The 21612-nt window shown below is 44.3% G+C and overlaps 1 protein-coding gene across 2 annotated transcripts in view; it reads right to left on the bottom strand.

Moving 5' to 3' along the window:
• The window catches only part of LOC126267248 (discoidin domain-containing receptor 2-like), a 336625-nt gene that overhangs the window by 131108 nt on the left and 183905 nt on the right, over nt 1–21612 (bottom strand). For both annotated transcript variants that reach the window (XR_007548969.1, XM_049972257.1), the window contains exon 3: nt 12227–12381. Coding sequence is in view for 1 of the 2 variants with exons in the window: in XM_049972257.1 (XP_049828214.1) it covers nt 12227–12323 (97 nt within the window). In the remaining variant the exon portion in view is untranslated. The remainder of the gene's footprint in view (nt 1–12226; nt 12382–21612) is intronic.

The raw sequence follows: 21612 nt of genomic DNA on the forward strand, positions 1-21612 counted from the left end.
ATTGATGATGCGAGAAAATATATCCGCTTATATGTCTTAAGTAAATACTAAAAAAAACTTGCAAACACTTGAGAGATGGCCAATCCTGGGATGGCATAAGTCAAACCTCTAACTGTTAATACTCTTTTTTGGTAATAATTACGCATGGAGATAGAAAAAAAAGCAAATTTTCATCCATAATGCAAGGGAGTTCCGTGATTCACTCAGAAACATGAGTCACTGTGAAACTGCGCATACTAAACGAAGGCAGAACTCTAGGAAAACGTGGACTCTAGTAGGAATCCTCTTAGTGTCTCTGTCATAGCTTCTCCAGACAGACTTCTGGATACGCTGGCCATGTTGCTTACAGTTGTCACCCAGTATTTGCTGTATAGGTAAGCAGGCTGGCAAAAGAAACGCATCTGGTTGACTTTATGAAGTGATCATCGACAAATCTGAACCAAGGCTAAAGTCAACCTGTTTAAGTGCAACAGACCTTAAGTAAAATGAATACCAAGTTTTGAGGAAGGTTTTTTATTGTTGCGCTTCTGTGTTACGACTTAATCGATTTCGCTAAGGCAAATATCAGTCTATCAGCCAACAGTCGTGTTACACTAAGACTGTCTGCAAACCAGCTGTTCGTCTCACCTACACAATGAAGTGAGATTCTCACTTCTATCTTAACATTTTCAGTAGCGGAAGTGTGTGATCTCGTTATGGATTTCAGTTGGAGCGGTGATGACACATAAATGCTTCCGGTACTTGAATCTTTGGATACATTCTGAATGAATAAATAAACATATGGACTCTTCTGCATAGGATTAGTTCTATTACTGGGTATTGATATGATACGACAGAATTTCCCATAGAAGAAGAAAGAGAGTATATATACTTATATTTTAGCCGACTATCAGTAAACTCGCAGCCAGGAAGTAGCACCATGATAAACAATCTGCATTCATGTCACATTTTTCTAGTCAGCATAAATGCACGTGCACTTATTTGAGATCCAGTAGCTCATACCCAGTGCCTGATTATGACACATATACTGTTACCATTTTTTGAGGCATGGCGCCATTTGTTAGAATTTTGTGTAACGATGGTGACTTGGGGGCTAATTAGTTACAATTTAGCTGCAACATAGCGGTGTGTGGGCAATTTGTTACAATTTTGCTGTAAAATATCAATATAGGTGGTAATTTGTTACAATTTTGCTGTAACATGGTAGTGTATGAGGTGAAGTAACGTGTAGTCCCATCTGTGCAATGGAGTGAGTTTGAATTATTAGCAGAAGATAACAAATCCTTTTGTACTACTGGATGGAGTTAATAACCTAGCATGGATTCACTACAAAATTTGGGCGACTTTGGTATGTAGTTGAAAGTTGGTAGTTCAATGTCTTACAAATATGTATGTGTATTAATAATTTTCAGTATGCTATTACATCACAGTGTTATTTAGTGTCCACTTTGTCCAGTTTAAGTTAATTTTTGACAAGCATACTTCAGTGATAAGTAGTGCTAATAGCAGGACATGTGTGTTTTCACAAACAATACAGACATATTTTTGATTTTTCTAGTATTAGAAAGATCGAACTGTTCTTGTTGACAAGTGAACTTCATGCTGCAAGTTAGATCAGTGATGAATTATATAGTAAATTTTGGGTTTCCTCAAAGTGAGGTGCAAAGAGTAAACTATTCTCATCAGTTAGTGCAACTTCACATTTAAGTTAGATTAATATGGCCAATTTGCAAGACATATATCATTGACGTCGGTTTGCAGTAGGGTTTTGGAGCATATACTGTATTCAAACATTATGAATCACCTCGAAGGGAACGATCTATTGACACGTAATCAGCATGGCTTCAGAAAACATCGCTCTTGTGCAACGCAGCTAGCTCTTTATTCGCACGAAGTAATGGCCACTATCGACAGGGGATCTCAAGTTGATTCCGTATTTCTAGATTTCCGGAAAGCTTTTGACACCGTTCCTCACAAGCGACTTCTAATCAAGCTGCGGAGCTATGGGGTATCGTCTCAGTTGTGCGACTGGATTCGTGATTTCCTGTCAGGAAGGTCGCAGTTCGTAGTAATACACGGCAAATCATCGAGTAAAACTGAAGTGATATCAGGTGTTCCCCAGGGAAGCGTCCTGGGACCTCTACTGTTCCTGATCTATATAAATGACCTGTGTGACAATCTGAGCAGTTCTCTTAGGTTGTTCGCAGATGATGCTGTAATTTACCGTCTAGTAAGGTCATCCGAAGACCAGTATCAGCTGAAAAGCGATTTAGAAAAGATTGCTGTATGGTGTGTCAGGTGGCAGTTGACGCTAAATAACGAAAAGTGTGAGATGATCCACATGAGTTCCAAAAGAAATCCGTTGGAATTCGATTACTCGATTAATAGTACAATTCTCAAGGCTGTCAATTCAACTAAGTACCTGGGTGTTAAAATTACAAACTACTTCAGTTGGAAGGACCACATAGATAATATTGTCGGGAAGGCGAGCCAAAGGTTGCGTTTCATTGGCAGGACACTTAGAAGATGCAACAAGTCCACTAAAGAGACAGCTTACACTACACTCGTTCGTCCTCTGTTAGAATATTGCTGCGCGGTGTGGGATCCTTACCAGGTGGGATTGACGGAGGACATCGAGAGGGTGCAAAGAAGGGCAGCTCGTTTTGTATTATCGCGTTATAGGGGAGAGAGTGTGGCAGATATGATACACGAGTTGGGATGGAAGTCATTACAGCATAGACGTTTTTCGTCGCGGCGAGACCTTTTTACGAAATTTCAGTCACCAACTTTCTCTTCCGAATGCGAAAATATTTTGTTGAGCCCAACCTACATAGGTAGGAATGATCATCAAAATAAAATAAGAGAAATCAGAGCTCGAACAGAAAGGTTTAGGTGTTCGTTTTTCCCGCTCGCTGTTCGGGAGTGGAATAGTAGAGAGATAGTATGATTGTGGTTCGATGAACCCTCTGCCAAGCACTTAAATGTGAATTGCAGAGTAGTCATGTAGATGTAGATGTAGATGTATTTTTTACTGTTACAAAACAATTAAATTATGAGAGTAGTGAGACATGTGTTTAGTACTTCGATAAATAATACAGTAAATTTTATTTTGCTGCAATGATCGATTTCTTTCACGATCAGAGATCGGTAGGTTGAGCTCCATATCACAATAAGTGACCATACATGTTAATTACTCAATATCTTTAAGTATTTTCATGAATAATTTTATTTTAATGCAAAGACTAAATATTCATGAGATTGAACTTCCCTATGGAAGCTTACCCATCATTGTCTTTGATCATGTTATGTTTTGCATACAATATTTGGTACATTTACGGAAATATGTAGTTTGAGTGAAGTGATAAATTGAATATATAAGAAAAACACACCAATTTTAGTATGATTTTTTGTGCTAATGTGTCATAAACTGTGAAATCAGTGGATAAACATGCTACAATAATTAAGTTCAGAATCAATAACATTAATTGTAATTTTGTTAAAACATTGTCCTCTTCATCCCTAAAATGGTACTTGGGTAGTTACTTCTGTGTCACCAATAAAATCGCCTCTTTTACGCCTAAGGGGAAGTATGAACTATTACTGGACTGGCAGCTTACTACATTGTTTTACCCATAAGTGTTTTGTACTGTTTCAGAACAAATTCATTGTGGACATGTCACTGTAGCACTTAATTTGAGAGTCATGATTTTTGTATCAAGAGTCACACAATAGTTGCACTCTTCTAGCTGCTGACACATTCTCTTTATACAACAGTAGTTCAGGAGGAAGAAGAGACTAGTGTTTAGCGTTCCATCAACAGCGAGGTCGTTAGAATTGGTCTTCTCATCTAAGAGGAGCACGCGACCCCACCCATCATTGATCCAAACCCTAATCTTTTGGCACCATTGCAGATACTGACGCCGATACTTGAGTGCCGCGGAAGACAATGTATTGCTCGTCGGGCAATGAGACCGCCCCCATGTAGTCACCTATCTACTGTCCACTGTCAAGCGGCAGACTGCATCCCTTGCAGCCTTGTTAAATGTCATTGCAATTGCACCCTCTGTTCGATGTGGGTCCCTTCTTGTCTGTTCCACAGTACAGCAGACATCCGCTGATATAGTTCACCATGGTCGACCACCTCCTCTCCTTCGGGCTGCTTCGCCTTCGGGTTAGACAACCCTCAGACACATGAAACAATGTTGAAACCACAGGAAACTCCTAGGCTTCCCTCTTCACGCTTCGTCTTTCTTCTAGTTTCTCGATGATTCTTCCCTGTGTGAAGTAATCCAAACTCTGTCCCCAGCCATGTTACAATGAAGGATGTCATTGCCGAGATCCATAACTGCTCACTGATTGACACGCACTGTCTTTTCTCGTTTAACTGCCTCATGTTGCAGAGCCAGCACCATTTGATGCTACAGTGACAGTGATCTCGGGCCATGTGATATTTACACTGAAGAGCCAAAGAAACTGGTACACTAGTACACCAGCCTAATGTCGTGTAGGGCACCCGCGAACCCGCAGAAGTGCCGAAACACGACGTGGTATGTACTAGACTAATAGCTGGAGTAGTACTGGAAGTAATTGACACCATGAAGAACTCTGCAAGCCATAAATCCGTAAGGGTGGAGACCTCTATTGAACAGCACAACGCGAGGAATCCCAGATATGCTCAATAATGTTCATGTCTGGGGAAATTGGTGGCTAGAAGAGTCTCCCTGGAGTGCCTCTGTAGCAATTCTTGACGTGTGGGGTATCGCATTGTCCTGTTGGAATTTCCCAAGTCCGTCGGAACGTCGGAATGCACAATGGACGTGAATGGATGCAGGTGATCACACAGGGTGCTTACGTACATTTCACCTTTCAGTTTCGTATCTAGCCGTGTCGGGGGTCCTATGTCACTCCAACTGCACACGCATCACACCATTACAGAGCCTCCACCAGCTTGAACAGTCGCCTGCTGCCATGCAGGGTGCATGGATTCATGAGGTAGTCTACATCCCCATACGCGTCCAACCACTCGATACAATATGAAACAAGACTCGTCCGACCAGGCAACGTGTTTCCAGCTATCAACAGTCCAATGTTGATTCTGACGGGCCCAGGTGAGGCGTTACGCTTTGTGTCGTGCAGTCATAAAGGGTACACGAGTGGGTATTTGGTTCCATAGGGCCATATCGACGATGTTTCGTTGAATGGTTCGCCCACTGACATTTGTTGATGGACCAATACTGCAATCAGCAGCAATTTGCGGAAAACTTGCACTTCTGTCACGGTGAACGATTCTCTTCAGACGCTGTTGATCCTATTCTTGCAGTATGCCTCAGCGATGTCGAAGGCTTGATGTTTTACCGGGTTCCCGATATTCACGGTACACTCGTACAGTCGTATGGGAAAATCCCCATTTCATCACCAGCTCGGAGATGCTGTGTCCCATCATCGTGCGCCGACTTTAACGACACGTTCAAACTCATTTAAATCTTGATAATCCGTCATTTTAGCAGAAGTAACCAATTTAACAACTGCGCCAGACATTTGTTTTCTTATATAGGCGTTGTCGACCGCAGAGCCTTATTCTGCCTGTTTACATACCTCTGTATTTGAATACCTATGCCCATACCAGTTTCTTTGGCGCTCCAGTATATGTATATTTGATAGTAAATCGGAAACTGCGCAACGTATCGAGTTTTTTCCTAACATTTATGTCTCAGTACAACCTGCCCTTCGATATCCCTACAAGCGATGCATAAATTTTCTTACCACACTGTATGTATACACTACTGGCCATTAAAATTGCTACACTAAGTAGAAATGCAGATGATAAACGGGTTTTCATTGGACAAATATATTATACTAGAACTGGCATTACATTTTCACGCCATTTGAGTGCATAGACCCTGAGAAATCAGTACCCAGAGCAACCACCTCTGGCCGTAATAAAGGCCTTGATACGCCTCGGAATTGAGTTAAACAGAGCTTGGATGGCGTGTACAGGTACAGCTGCCCATGCAGGTTCAACACGATACCACATGTCATCAAGAGTAGTGACTGGCGTATTGTGACGAGCCAGTTGCTCGGCCACCATTCACCAGATGTTTTCAATTGGTGAGAGATCTGGAGAATGTGCTGGCCAGGCCAGCAGTCGAACATTTTCTGTACCCAGAAAGGCCCGTACAGGACCTACAACATGTGGTCGTGCATTATCCTGATCGAATGTAGGGTTTCGCAGGGATCGAATGAAGGGTAGAGCTACGGGTCGTAACACATCTGAAATGTAACGTGCACTGTTCAAAGTGCCGTCAATGCGAACAAGAGGTGACCGAGACGTGGAACCAATGCCACCCCAAACCATGACGCCGAGTGATACGCCAGTATGGCGATGACGAATACACGCTTCCAATGTGCGTTCACCGCAATGTCACCGAACACGGATGCGACCATCATGTTGCTTTAAACACAACCTGTATTCACCAGAAAAATTGACGTTTGCCATTCGTGCACCCAGGTACGTCGTTGAGTACACGATCACTGGCGCTCCTCTCTGAGATGCAGCGTCAAGGGTAACTGCAGCCACGGTCTCCGAGCTGATAGTCCATGCAGCTGCAAACCTCGTGGAACTGTTCGTGCAGATGGTTGTTGTCTTGCTACGCATTTCTCCTCCTTACACGAGGCATCACAGTAGCGTTTTAGGAGGCAACGCTGGTTAACTGCTGTTTGTGTATGAGAAATCGGTTGGAAACTTTCCTCATGTCAGCACGTTGTATGTGTCGCCACCGGCGCCAAGCTTGTGTGAATGCTCTGAAAAATTAATCATTTGCATCACAGCATCTTCTTCCTGTCGGTTAAATTTCGCATCTGTAGCATCTCATCTTCGTGGTGTAGCTATATGAATTGCCAATAGTGAACATTAGTGAGATGGTCGCCCTCATAAACGCCGACATTGAGGTGAAAGCCGACTAGAAACGTGCAGCATGCCACGGACGAAGGCTGGTGGGAACAATATTATGCTATGGGAGACATTCTAACACGCTTGCATGGGAGCTGTGGTAGTAATCGAAGGCAGGCTGATAGCTGCTAACCACCTGCATCCCTTCATGCTTGATGTCTGCCCGACGGTGATGTCATCTTTCAGCAGTACAATTGTATTGGCAGAACCGTGCTACAGTTGTTTGAGGAGTATTATAGTGAACTAACGTTGATGTCTCGGCTACCAAATTCACCTGATATAAACCCCATAGAACCCATCTAAGTCGCTATCGGCCTCTATCTCCGCGTACGCACATCAGCAGCCTGTTATTTACGCGAATCACAAGATCTGTGCGTAGACGTAGAACGCCACATACCTCCACAAGCCTACCAACAAACTGTGGGATCGCTGATACGTGGAATCAGTGACGTATTTCGTTCCAAAAACGGACAAACAGGTTATTAAGCATAATGTTTTGGCTCATGACAGCATGTATTGTAAAGGTAAAGATTTAGTTCCTGTTTCAAGAGTAGAGTTCTTGTGATGAAATTCATTCGTACCCGGTTGATAACAGAAGCCTTCTTCTTAACAGCAGAGAATTACAAAATACAATTTTCCTCTTCAGTTTCTTAAACCACACATCCAAACATTCAGTGGTGTCGTCTATCTACTACTTTTGTCGTGACAATGGAAGAAAAAATAAATTGACATTACTAATGGCGCTGGCATAGACGCTTGAAGGAACACCGCCAATGTCTTTGTTTTAATGATGTCATCATTGACTCTTACAAATTTTCCAAAATAGCTTCATTGTGCCTCGCTTCCTGTATGATTAGCGGCTCTCTTCCAGTCTTTATAGGTCACTCTCTAGACAGCTTTGCACATGAGGACACATTTTATCACGCACCATAGAAAGTGCACACATCACCGCCTTATGTAACAACATTAGTTTTCAAGCGAACATCCATCAACCAGACGCTGACAACTTGATTCATGGCTGCACTCGGAGTGTATCCACAGTCACGAGTAATTCTACAGTATCCTCATCGTGCCTCAAGACAGCATGCGGACTTATCCAGTCACCGATCAGAAGAGTTCACCTGGACATTCTACTGATTGTGTCAGTCATTATCCAGAGGATTCAGGACCAGACCAGTTTTTACGGACGTATCGGAGCAAGTAACTTTGTCTCACACACACACTTCGCACCTTTTAAATGATGTATGATGTCTCTCAATAAACTACAGTTAGTTGTTGCTGATCTGTGTTGCAATTTCTGCCGTACTTCACCTGAACGAGATAATTTTTATTTTGGCTGGAGCCACAGTCACGGCAAAGAAAATGATGCTAACGTCATTGGACTGTAATAATTTTTATTTTATTGTTATGCAATCCGTATTTCGCCCTAGGCTTTTTCAACAAAATACAGGTAAGTTTTTGTATTTGAAAATGGTCTAAAGCTGAAGTTTGGATTGCATAAAAATAAAATAAAAAATTTTCAGTCGAATGGTGGCAGCATCAATCAAAAAATTTGACTAAGACAGTTTAGTTCTGTGACGACGATGCAAGCAAGCTACCTTGAGATCAGCACCACTCTAAATCGTTGCCTGTCACGTGAGCGTCCAGAAATGTCTCTCTCTGTACAGATTATGGAGCGTGGGTGGCACGGAGGGTGTTAACGAATTACAGGGAGAGGGGTGGAGGGTTACAGGGACCTTTTTCTGTTTTTTTGACATGTACTTGTGTCTCAGTGTACGCTATTGTAGAGAACGAAACAGGACGACTGAAAAATCATTATCCATTCCGGCTTCTGTTCACGTTCAAATTTTGTCGACTGGTTTTGAACGGTCTCTAGTGGTTCCAATCTATATACTAAAGCAAAAACAGCAGTCGCGCTACAGTCCAAAAGGGGAGCAATCATGTTCAGCCGGAATGCAGACCACCGATCCGCTTAAGCTTTGAATCGGCCGGCGGTAGTGTCAGAGGTTGTCAAGGTCGTAGTCCTATAACTCGACAGCATAATGTGTGGGAATCAAATCAGCAAGGGGCCATGTGACGCCTTTTCGTCTTGACTATGTGTCTGAAACGTTTTCCTCAGTCATAAGAACACCGCGTGACTCCGTCGCTGGGCCTCGCGGTTCTAACCTCCATCGCAGGACCGTCGAAAACAAGGCGTAAACGTGACCTTTCCATGGCGGCTATGGGTAGAATTTTGGTGAAATGTGGTGTCGTTGTGACATCATAAAACCACCTCACATATCAAACTAACTTCCAAGCTCTTGCCTTTATTTTGCATGTTTGGACACGTTTAAACTGCTTCCGAGCGCTAGGGTGGCGTCACAGGACACAACGCTTTTGTACCGGTACAGAGGAAGGTTGTAGGCGCCTTTGAGCCAAATTTCAGACTTGTGCGTCACAATGGGAGACAGTTACACGGTTTCGAAAGATTGACACTTTAAAATGACAAGACACGTTTCACCGCTGCCACTGTCCGTCCCCAGTAGCTGCGTGGTTAGCGTGACAGAATGTCAATCCTCCCGGCTGGGTCGGAGATTTTCTTCGCTCAGGGACTGGGTGTTGTGTTGTCCTAATCATCCTCATTTCATCCCCATCGACGAGTCAAATCGAAAGGCTTGCAGCCGGCGAACGGTCTACCCGACGGGAGGCCCTAGTCACACGAGATTAACATTTACCGATGCCATTGCATTTTAATATGACCACAGGCCTAAACTGCCGGCAAAGTTCAGCAGTACACTAGGGGCGTTCAATAATTAGTGCAACACAAATTTTTCTCGAACAATTTCGAATGAAAAACTTCTGGGACATTGTGGAATATTCCCGCGTAAGTCCCTACAGTTTTATGAAGTTGTGATAGGCAGCAGCGTTATAGTTAGCCTTCAAAATGGCGTCTGTAACGGAGTTCCGTTCCAAACAAAGAACTGTCGTTGAGGAAACTGCAGATATTCGTAGGCGCCTGCAGAATGTCTACGGAGTTTTGGCAGTGAACAAAACCACGATGAGTCGTTGGGCAAGATGTCTTCATAGCGAGGAGGTTGCCGAAACCTCTGCGATCTCCCACGTGCCGTCCGGCCGCACACAGCTGTGTCTCCTGCACTGTTGGACCGTACTGACACTCTCATTCGAGGTGATCGACGAATCACAATCAGACACCTCGCTGCACAACTTGACGTCTCTGGTGGTAGCGGTGTCACACTCTACCACCAACTTTTATAGTCGAAGGTGGGTGTCAGGTGGGTTCCTAACCGCCTAAGAGAAGACCATCAAGAGAAACGAAGGACCACCTGTTTAGCCGAATGAAGCATGCACTGCGTGGGAAGCACCACGTGGATGATGAGGAATCTAGCGATACTGTAAGACATTGGTTCCGACGTCGTATAGTAGAGTGGTACCATGCAGGCCTACAGGCCCTCCCTGAAAGATGGCGTAAGGTCGTCGCATTGAACGGAGATTATGTTGAAAAACAGGGCTCTGTAGCCAAAATGGTAGGGAATAATATGGTGTATTGAAACCCTGAATGAAAGCAACCTGCTTTCGGGGAAAGAAAAGGTTTGTGTAATAGCTATTGAATGCCCCTCGAATACAGGGTGTTACAAAAAGGTACGGCCAAACTTTCAGGAAACGTTCCTCACAAACAAAGAAAGAAAATATGTTATGTGGACATGTGTCCGGAAACGCTTACTTTCCATGTTAGAGCTCATTTAATTACTTGTCTTCAAATCACATTCATAATGGAATGCAAACACACAGCAACAGAACGTACCACAGTGACTTCAAACACTTTGCTACAGGAAATGTTCAAAATGTCCTCTGTTAGCGAGGATACATGCATCCACCCTCCGTCGCATGGAATCCCTGATGGGCTTATGCAACCCTGAAGGATGGCGTATTGTATCACAGCTGTCCACAATACGAGCACGAAGAGTCTCTACATTTGGTACCGGGGTTGCGTAGGCAAGAGCTTTCAAATGCCCCCAAAATGAAAGTCGAGAGGGTTGAGGTCAAGAGAGCGTGAAGGCCATGGAATTGGTCCGCCTCTAGCAATCAATCAGTCACCGAATCTGTTGTTGAGTAGCGTACGAACACTTCAACTGAAATGTGCAGGAGCTCCATCGTGCACGAACCACATGTTGTGTCGTACTTGTAAAGGCACATGTTCTAGCAGCACAGGTAGAATATTCCGTGTGAAATCATGATAACGTGCTCCATTGAGCGTAGGTGGAAGAACATGGGGCCCAATCAAGACATCACCAACAATGCCTGCCCAAACGTTCGCAGAAAATCTGTGTTGATGACGTGACTGCACAATTGCGTGCAGATTCTCGGCAGCCCACACATGTTGATTGTGAAAATTTACAATTTGATCACGTTGGAATGAAGTCTCATCCGTAAAGAGAACATTTGCACTGAAATGAGGATTGACACATTGTTGGATGAACCATTCGCAGAAGTTTACCCGTGGAGGCCAATCAGCTGCTGATAGTGCCTGCACAAACTGTCCATGGTACGGAAACAACTGGTTCTCCCGTAGCACTCTCCATACAGTGACGTGGTCAACGTTACCTTGTGCAGCAGCAACCTCTCTGACGCTGACATTAGGGTTATCGTCAACTGCACGAATTGCCTCGTCCATTGCAGGTGTCCTCGTCGTTCTAGGTCTTCCCCAGTCGCGAGTCATAGGCTGAAATGTTCCGTGCTCCCTAAGACGCCGATCAATTGCTTTGAACCTCTTCCTGTCGGGACACTTTCGTTCTGGAAATCTGTCTCGATACAAACGTACCGCGCCACGGCTATTGCCCTGTGCTAATCCATACATCAAATGGGCATCTGCCAACTCCGCATTTGTAAACATTGCACTGACTGCAAAACCACGTTCGTGATGAACACTAACCTGTTGATGCTACGTACTGATGTGCTCGATGCTAGTACTGTAGAGCAATGAGTTGCATGTCAACACAAGCACCGAAGTTGACATTACTTCCTTCAATTGGGCCAACTGGCGGTGAATCGAGGAAGTACAGTGGGAGGTGCGACGAAACTAAAATGAGCTCTAACATGGAAATTAAGCGTTTCCGGACACATTTCCACATAACATCTTTGTGTGTGAGGAATGTTTCCTGAAAGTTTGGCCGTACCTTTTTGTAACACCCTGTATAAAAGAAAGAATCTGACAGCCTGTGGACCCGTGAGTGTCTTCAGCATTCGTCGCAAAGTGTAGAGAGACGAGTGCGTACTTACACCTGTCGATGGCAGAGGCGCGCTGCGCGGGTCCCGGCAGCAGCAGCAGCAGCAGCGGCAGCAGCAGCAGCGGCGACGGCGGCAGCAGCAGCCGCATTCTGCCGCGGCTACTGGAGGCGGAGGCGGCCGCCGCACGCCCGCCCCCACGGCCTCATCTGCAACCGCAAACACGCCTCCGCGTAAGACACTTAGCGCGCGCCGCCGCACCTCCGACACGTGTTTCTGTTCTGGAGTGCGGAGCAAGGACGTGGGTGCGACAGGGGGAGGCGTTAAGTGACCGGAGGGAGTTTCCACTCGGGAGTCAGTCAACAGGCGCCACTCTTTCCCATATCTGTTACAAAGTACACTAGGTGTGCACAGTCACTGTCACAATAGGAGACAAAACATTGACCACCAGCAGGCGACCTTAGGAGATCCTGTCAACTTAGCCATTACAGCCTCATTCTAAGAACTTTTCACCGGCTGTAGCTTGGGTCCTCAGTTCCTCAAGGAATGGGTCCATAATTTTCTTCAGAATGGCTGGCGTACTAAAGTAAGGAGGACAAACCTGCTAAGGAACCAAATTGTAGAATAAGAAAGGTGGACAGACTGAGCAAAGTGGCGAAGTACTATTGATACCTCAACTCCACCAGATGTTGGATAGAAGGGAAACGAAGATGATGATCACTAAACTAAGTCCACTCCTTGATGTTTAGATCCTGCGTTGCTGTCAACTGCTGGCTTCTCGAGTGCTACGTTTCAATCGCTATTACAAACAGTCTCCGACTTTTCTATAGGGTTATGAAGTGTCGACATGCGATAATGTGCCTGAATGTTCATCAGACTACGAAACTGGGACTGCCGGTCAGTGAAGACGGCAGTTGTCCTCCAAGAAGACGGGAATGTCCTAACGACACTCACTGTGAAGGTGCAGAAGGAAGCGGAACGTATGGTCACCGATAATGTTGAAATAAACATCCTCTTTAACCGCAGAAGTGACGTCATGTAACACCTTAACTGCCATTTAATTTATTTTTTACTGTATAACCGGTTTCGGTCAAATATCACTATCCTGTACTTGTTGTCATGGACACAAAAAGATATCAGGAGAAAAGGATGTCTGAAAACTGTAGTAAATATACAATCAATGCAGAGCTTTGTTAACAAGTGTTACATACATGCGTAGCAAAACCAGTCAAAAATATATAATATTTATAAATACCTGATGCAGAGGTACATGTATGAAGTGTCAGTTACAGACAACTACCAAGGAAATGTACAAAATCATCATCTTCTCCATCTAAAAGTTAGGTGTTGCACTCACCTGCTCCGGTCTCTGCCATCCATCCATCCATCTCTTACTAGATATACCTAGTCCTCTTTTCCAAGTAGCTGATAATTCGTTATCCTTTTCATCAATGTGTATTCTGTTATTCTATCAACATCATCATTCAATTTCATTCTATAATATCGTAACATATCATTAACTGAAAAGCTTTTTAAATCTTATGTTACTGTTTCATCCCTTATTTTGCCTATTTTCGTACAGCCCTTGCATGTCTCATGAACTTCGAATTTGCAGCCTGTATAAGACTTTTTTTTTGTTACTGTGGATGATACCATATACAAGAGCAGGTTAATCTTAACTTTATAGTATTTCATGAAGTGAAATATGTGTTCTAAAATTTTCTCATTTGTTTTTATTTTCAATCTTACTGGATTCTTTCCTTTGAAAGCCATCATCTTTGTCTTATTTCCAGATAAAGTTTAGTTGTAATGTATCGCGTTTTATCTCACTCTATACAAGGCTTTTCTATAAAAGCGTACAAAAATGTAATAAGACATAGAGAAAGCTGCAATGAACAATATTTGGTAGGGAATCTCGGGTCAAAGCAGCAAGCGTAAGGAGATGTGGAAGTAAACTTGTCTATCGTTTCGTCTAGCATTACTGTTGTCCAGCATATGTACAACTAACTTGGGTACAGATTTACACGTACTGTTCTGTGTATTTACGTGTACATTATTTACTTCCTGCAAGGAAAGAAGGAGGAAGAGCCTGATTACTAGAAAATCATGAAGCAGGTTTTGTTTACTTGACCTGTCCACAAGGTGACTCTGTTGTATTGTATTTACATTGTCCCACGACAGAAAGTCCAACGAATCAGCGACAGATCCATTCATTACGCAATGCTATTGAGAGACATACAGTACAGTACGAAGGAGCAGTACCGTTACAGTGTTGTAGAACTCACTGACGTGCATCCTGTGTATTCAGAAGTGCGTCGCAAAACTCTCGCCGCCGAAAGGCTGAACAGGGAACGATTTCCTGACAGGCATCATCCGTCAGGACGAGTGTTTCCTTCTCTCGATCGTGTGGAAGACTGGCTCGCTGGGAAGAAGAAACGAGGGATCTGGCAACACGAGGACCACTCGCACACCCGGTTTTGAAGAGGAGGTGCTCTCAGGTGTTGCAGCGGACCCCACTGCAAGTACTCGTCGTACTGCACGTGAAGTGGGTGCTGCACATACCAGCGTGTGGCGCGCGCTCCACGAACAACACTCACACCCACATAACGCAAAACGAGTCCACGCAATGCTTGTGACTGACTTTGCACGAAGCGATTTATTGCGACAGTGTTGTTCCAACAATGGATTGAACTACCAGATTCCCTCCAAATCCTTTACTGACCAGGACTTATTTCATCGTGATGGTATTTTGAACAGCAGGAACACCCATGTGTGGGGTGAGGAAAGAATTCACGCTCTTGCAGAGTCACACCGTCAAGTACGTTTTGACGTCAATAGGTGGGCCGCCACTGTGGGCGACAATCTCAGTGGGCCATATCTTCTACCTGGCCATATGAATGCCCACCTGTACTTGAGATCCGCGCAAAGAGCTCTGTCTGAGTTATTGGAGAACGTAAGTTTGGCTCTTCGTGAGACAATGAGGATACAACATGATGGTGCACCGTCTCACTTCAGTGTCGATGTCCGCATCCATCTCAATGCTGTATTTTGTGGTCGTATCCCATGGCCTGCGGGGCCACCTGGCCTGAAGTCATTTTTGTAAGGGACCCCAGTGGACACCGAGTTGGAATTAGATTCCAGAACTGTAACACTGTGTGATGTGATTCGAAACACGCCAGGGATATTTATCACCCTGATTCAGAATCTTGTTCGCCGATGTCTTGCTTGCATTTTTGGCGGACGTCAGTTTCAGTACATTTTCTAAGATACAGTACAAATGGCACGTTCATTGTGTCTATGATGGTATTTGCAGTAAGCTGCAACTAATGTAGATAAAAAAGGACACAGTGATTTTATTCCTACTGTCTCCTTAAGCTTGCTTTTCCGATCCCAGGTTCCCTCCCTCAAATTGTGCAGTGGAACTTTCTGTATGTCGTATTAAACTTCCGCATGCTTTTACTGCTCTTTGTAAGTTATTTCCTGTTTTCTGTGTAATTGTCTAGTCATCAACATATAACAAAGTATTCAATGGTACACAATATCTTACTTTAATTCCTTAGTATATTTCATCTTTCCACATCGTAACTAGGTCGTTAACACAAGAATTAAATAAATTAAATAGATTACACCCTTGTCCAACACCTTGATTGATTAAAATTTCAACTGTGATTTTCGAACCTGAAATTATACACTCCTGGAAATGGAATAAAGAACACATTGACACTGCTGTGTCAGACCCACCATACTTGCTCCGGACACTGCGAGAGGGCTGTACAAGCAATGATCACACGCACGGCACAGCGGACACACCAGGAACCGCGGTGTCGGCCGTCGAATGGCGCTAGCTGCGCAGCATTTGTGCACCGCCGCCGTCAGTGTCACCCAGTTTGCCGTGGCATACGGAGCTCCATCGCAGTCTTTAACACTGGTAGCATGCCGCGACAGCGTGGACGTGAACCGTATGTGCAGTTGACGGACTTTCAGCGAGGGCGTATAGTGGGCATGCGGGAGGCCGGGTGGACGTACCGCCGAATTGCTCAACACGTGGGGCGTGAGGCCTTCACAGTACATCGATGTTGTCGCTAATGGTCGGCGGAAGGTGCACGTGCCCGTCGACCTGGGACCGGACCGCAGCGACGCACGGATGCACGCCAAGACCGTAGGATCCTACGCAGTGCCGTAGGGGACCGCACCGCCACTTCCCAGCAAATTAGGGACACTGTTGCTCCTGGGGTATCGGCGATGACCATTCGCAACCGTCTCCATGAAGCTGGGCTACGGTCCCGCATACCGTTAGGCCGTCTTCCGCTCACGCCCCAACATCGTGCAGCCCGCCTCCAGTGGTGTCGCGACAGGCGTGAATGGAGGGACGAATGGAGACGTGTCGTCTTCAGCGATGAGAGTCGCTTCTGCCTTGGTGCCAACGATGGTCGTATGCGTGTTTGGCGCCGTGCATGTGAGCGCCACAATCAGGACTGCATACGACCGAGGCACACAGGGCCAACACCCGGCATCATGGTGTGGGGAGCGATCTCCTACACTGGCCGTACACCTCTGGTGATCGTCGAGAGGACACTGAATAGTGCACGGTACATCCAAACCGTCATAGAACCCATCGTTCTACCATTCCTAGACCGGCAAGGGAACTTGCTGTTCCAACAGGACAATGCACGTCCGCATGTATCCCGTGCCACCCAACGTGCTCTAGAAGGTGTAAGTCAACTACCCTGGCCAGCAAGATCTCCGGATCTGTCCCCCATTGAGCATGTTTGGAACTGGATGAAGCGTCGTCTCACGCGGTCTGCACGTCCGGCACCAACGCTGGTCCAACTGAGGCACCAGGTGGAAATGGCAAGGCAAGCCGTTCCACAGGAGTACATCCAGCATCTCTACGATCGTCTCCATGATGGAATAGCAGCCTGCATTGCTGCGAGAGGTGGATACACACTGTACTAGTGCCGACATTGTGCATGCTCTGTTGCCTGTGTCTATGTGCCTGTGGTTCTGTCAGTGTGATCATGTGATGTATCTGACCCCAGGAATCTGTCAATAAAGTTTCCCCTTCCTGGGACAATGAATTCACGGTGTTCTTATTTCAATTTCCAGGAGTGTATTATGGCACTTGATATATTACAATGTAATGTAGATTAATAACGTGTTTAGGAAAACAATTTATTCCAATATTTTCCACAAAAGGGGTCTTTTTACCTTATCATCTACATCTACATAGTTACTTTGCAAACCACATTTAAGTGCCTGGCAGAGGGATCATAGAACCACAATTCTCTATTATTCCAATCTCGTATGGCGCGCGGAAAGAAGGCTTTCTCATAAACAATAAATTCTAAATACGTTTCGGAGTGAAATTCCTGACTTCTTCAATATTTTTTTTTTTTTTTTTTTTGTGGTGTTACCGCCAGACTAGGTGGTAGCCTTTAAATCGGCCGCGGTCCGTTAGTATACGTCGGACCCGCGTGTCGCCACTATCAGTGATTGCAGACCGAGCGCCGCCACAAGGCAGGTCTAGAGAGACTTCCTAGCACTCGCCCCAGTTGTACAGCCGACTTTGCTAGCGATTGTTCACTGCCTACTTACGTTCTCAATTGCCGAGAAGATAGTTTAGCATAGCCTTCAGCTACGTCATTTCCTACGACCTAGCATGGCGCCATTATCAGTTACTATTGATATTGTGAACTATGTACCGTCAAGAGCGACGTTCGTCATTAATGGATTAAAGTTAAGTATTCCACCAGCTACGTCCGTTTTTCAAAATTCTAATTTCCTTGTCCTGTTCCAGACCTCACGCCAGCCTGCGGGAGCTAAAACGCGTGCCTTTCGGCCTCCTGTAGTAACACGGCGTTGGCTCTCCTACCAACCACAACATTTTTCTTATCATAAACATATAATCATTTTATGTACGTCCCTTTCTGAAGCTTGATTTTTCTTCTGAGATTACTGCATCAGCTATAGTTTGTAATCTTTGATTAAAAATTTGACCGTAAATTTTATAGCCAGCGTTTACTAAACTATTCCTCTATAATTTCCTGTGTCTCTCCTATTGGCTGTTTTAAATACAGAATGAGTTTAACTGTTTTAAATTCTTCAGGTATGAAACAGTTCTTTCACTACATATCTAAAAAAAAATGAAGCCAAATTCTAACATGATTGCTCCATATTTTATTTGCTCAGCATTCATGCCATCTAGGCTAGTACCTTTTCCGAGTTTTGTTGCATTTAAGTGAAACGTACAAAATAAAACGGCAAAGATTGATTCGGAATCGTTTGCACAAGACATTGCTAAGCTGTAAATGACGAAGATTAAGTACAATCAGCTGGTCCTCATGACTGGTATTGTCTTTCCATGGCGATTGTCACGCAAATTTTCAATACTTCCTTTTTCCCTTTTTCAGCTCGAAATGTTCGTTCAAAATGGAGTCAGCTTCCTTAGCATAATGGAAAAAAGATTCTATTTTCTTCCTGAGAAGCTGTGGAATGTAACAAAAATTCTTGTTAGTGTTCAAGGTAACTTGTATGAGTGGGTGAAGGTACGAAAAATATTGTCCGAAACATCACAGAACCACCTTCGGACATATGTTCGCAGTCCACACAGATTATGGCCTAAACGTCTCAAGGTGCCGTCGGCACATTCGTCTTGAATCATTTTAAAACGGGAAAAATCTGGATCCGTCCGACCACAAGTCAGTTTTATTTTTTTTATTTTTAGCGCACTGAAGACGCGCAGCTTTATGTTCTGCTGTGTGAAATGGCGTTTCACCTGGGACCTTACCACAAAGACCCATCGTTCGCGATTATCGCTTGGCAACTAGTTAAGATGGATCTGCATCGACTGACAGTAGCATTTTGTATTGGGTTTGAAAGCATTTGGCACTAACAGAGGGCGATAGTTTTCCCTGCCCCTGGGATGGGATCTCTTTGCGAAAGCTGTTCTTACCGTGTATTACTTTTCTGTGAGCGCTTCACCGTTAGAAACATGGGAAATTTTTCGTCGTTTATATACGAAATAAGTCCGGCAATTTCACTCATAGTGTGATCATGGGTAGTCGAAAAACGATACCTCCACTCTGTCTACCAGCATTATTGCAATAGTTCCGCACAACCGAAGGGCACACACACAACACGGAGCGAGGTGGCGCAGTGGTTAGCAAACTGAACTCGCATTTGGGGGGACAAGGCCTGAAATCAGCGTCGGCCACCCTGATTTAGGCTTTCCGTGACTTCTCTAAATCGTGTAAGGCAAATGTTGGGACGGTTCCCTTAATAGGGCACGGCCGACTTCCTTCTCCAACCTTGTATTCTGTCCCTAATGATCTCGTTGTCGACGGGACGTTAGACACTCCCTCACACTCCTCCGCACAAACACACCGCTTCTCTGCCGTGACCTGCGTCAGTGGTTGAGCCTCATGTGACCACCTGCAACCAGCTCTTCACCACCTACAGCACCACAGCACTACAAGTGTGGTCTCTCAGAGGAGACTAAATTTTTTCTCTCGTAACCTTGTGCTCTAACGTATATTTTTTTTTAAATTAATGTTATCATGTTATCATGTAACAACTCATGCTTCCCAGTTTCTTATTATCTCGCGAATGAGAATTTAACTGTAAACTGTGAACATCGATTTTCGGGCGGGACAACAGCGGCTGTTGTTGGCGAGTGTGGCGGTACTTTGGAGTGCGGCAGAGTAACGAAATGTTCGTCAGTGTAAATTCGACGCAATGTATGCAAACGAAATTTTATCAAGCGCAGAGTGTTGAATATGCTAAGTGACGTGTATTGGTTTTGTGCGGCAAAAGAGAACCGTTTTCATTACATTTGTGCTTCGTCTACAACTACGGCCCTTGTTGTAACTGCACGCTTTAACACTTGCCAATGTACGTTCCAATGTTCCAACGCCTACAACCCACGAAGGAAGTAAGGTCCGCAAACGAAGAATGTGTCCTACAAAACCCTTGTTCATATGAGTAATTATCATCAGTGTGGGATCCGTTTCATAAAGAACATACGGAAGAATTAGAGAAGAGCCAAACAAGTGCAGCGCGTTTCATTCCAGTAAGTGCGAAAGATGTAAATCAAACGCTGGGGCCAGACGATACAAGAGAAAAGTTGTACATCGCTGTGCGAAAATTTCCCTAGAAGAGTGAGAAATTGTATTTTCTCCTCCTATGTATGTCTCGCGAAAATACCATGCATCAAAGTTGGAGAAATTCAAACTTGTACACAGATTTATCACCAATCGTTCTTCCAGCGTATCCCTCGTGGCTGATAGATCTAGGAAAGAGCAAAATTGACTGTGCTACACAAGTCACTCTTTGCTACACAAATTATAAGACAGTTTATGTACTATACAGGTAGGTCCAATGTCCGGAGACTCAGCCGCTTTGAAGGTATCGCCACCGGAAAAAAAGATCTTCCATAATTCCGCGGTCACAAGACTTACGTAAGTTTTTCAAGGAAGGCCGAAATCTGAATTAGGCCCGGTGGTAAAATAAACATATACTCATATATCGACTTCTCCCAAAATATCGACATATACCAGCTATAATATTACCCCCGTATATGCACTATCGATATTTTTATTTTCTATTATATCTGTTCATAATTTTCGGTAAATATTTCAAGTTATTCTTTTGAAATTGTACTTGAACATAATTTTACTTTGACTGTGTGACCGAGTCGCTCTACGTTTTGAGCTTTCACCACGTCCAATCTTTCTCTTTGACTGCGTCAAGCAAGTTTATGTGGCACAAAGCAAGTCCGATGCACTCGGTTGGGGGGGGGGAGTGAAGAGGTTAACAAGATTACTAATATGCAGAAATAGTACACCACTTGAATTAGAAAACGAAAATCTAAATGAGAAGATAGGCTTTTCCGGTGGGCAGCGACGTGTGAGGTGAAATGCTGACGTGATTGACGCTTAATGCTACCAACAGAAACTGCAACGTTGAATCTCACCATGCAATTTTCATCCTACAATTGGTAGATCGGAGGCGTTGGCAGAAATAAAGAAAGTCAGGGAGTTCTAAGTGTTCCGGACAAATCTGGCACGTGACATAACCAAACGACGGACCCGTCGGGCACCTATCGTTGTGCCATTACACGCATTGTTAGCAAAGCGGTTGTCGCTAAGCGTAAACGTGCATTGTTTCCCTTTCAATTTTCGCTCTAAGAGGGATAGACAAGCTGCTAGCGTGCTTATTTACAAAATGTCTAATAGTAAGTCAATATTTAAATATACAGCTCTAAGACCGGCGATATATTTACAATCTGCAGCCGATATTTTCTGTGGAGGTATGTTGATATTTTTCGGCGCCATATCGATTCGATACTTTTGTCGATATATCGCAACGTTTAGCGATATTTTCTAAATATGGATATATGGGAGTACAGATATTTTTGAAAATATTTAGAGTCCCAGTCTTTT

Source organism: Schistocerca gregaria, chromosome 4 (assembly GCF_023897955.1).
Source record: "Schistocerca gregaria isolate iqSchGreg1 chromosome 4, iqSchGreg1.2, whole genome shotgun sequence".
NCBI classification, from domain to species: Eukaryota; Metazoa; Arthropoda; class Insecta; order Orthoptera; family Acrididae; genus Schistocerca; species Schistocerca gregaria.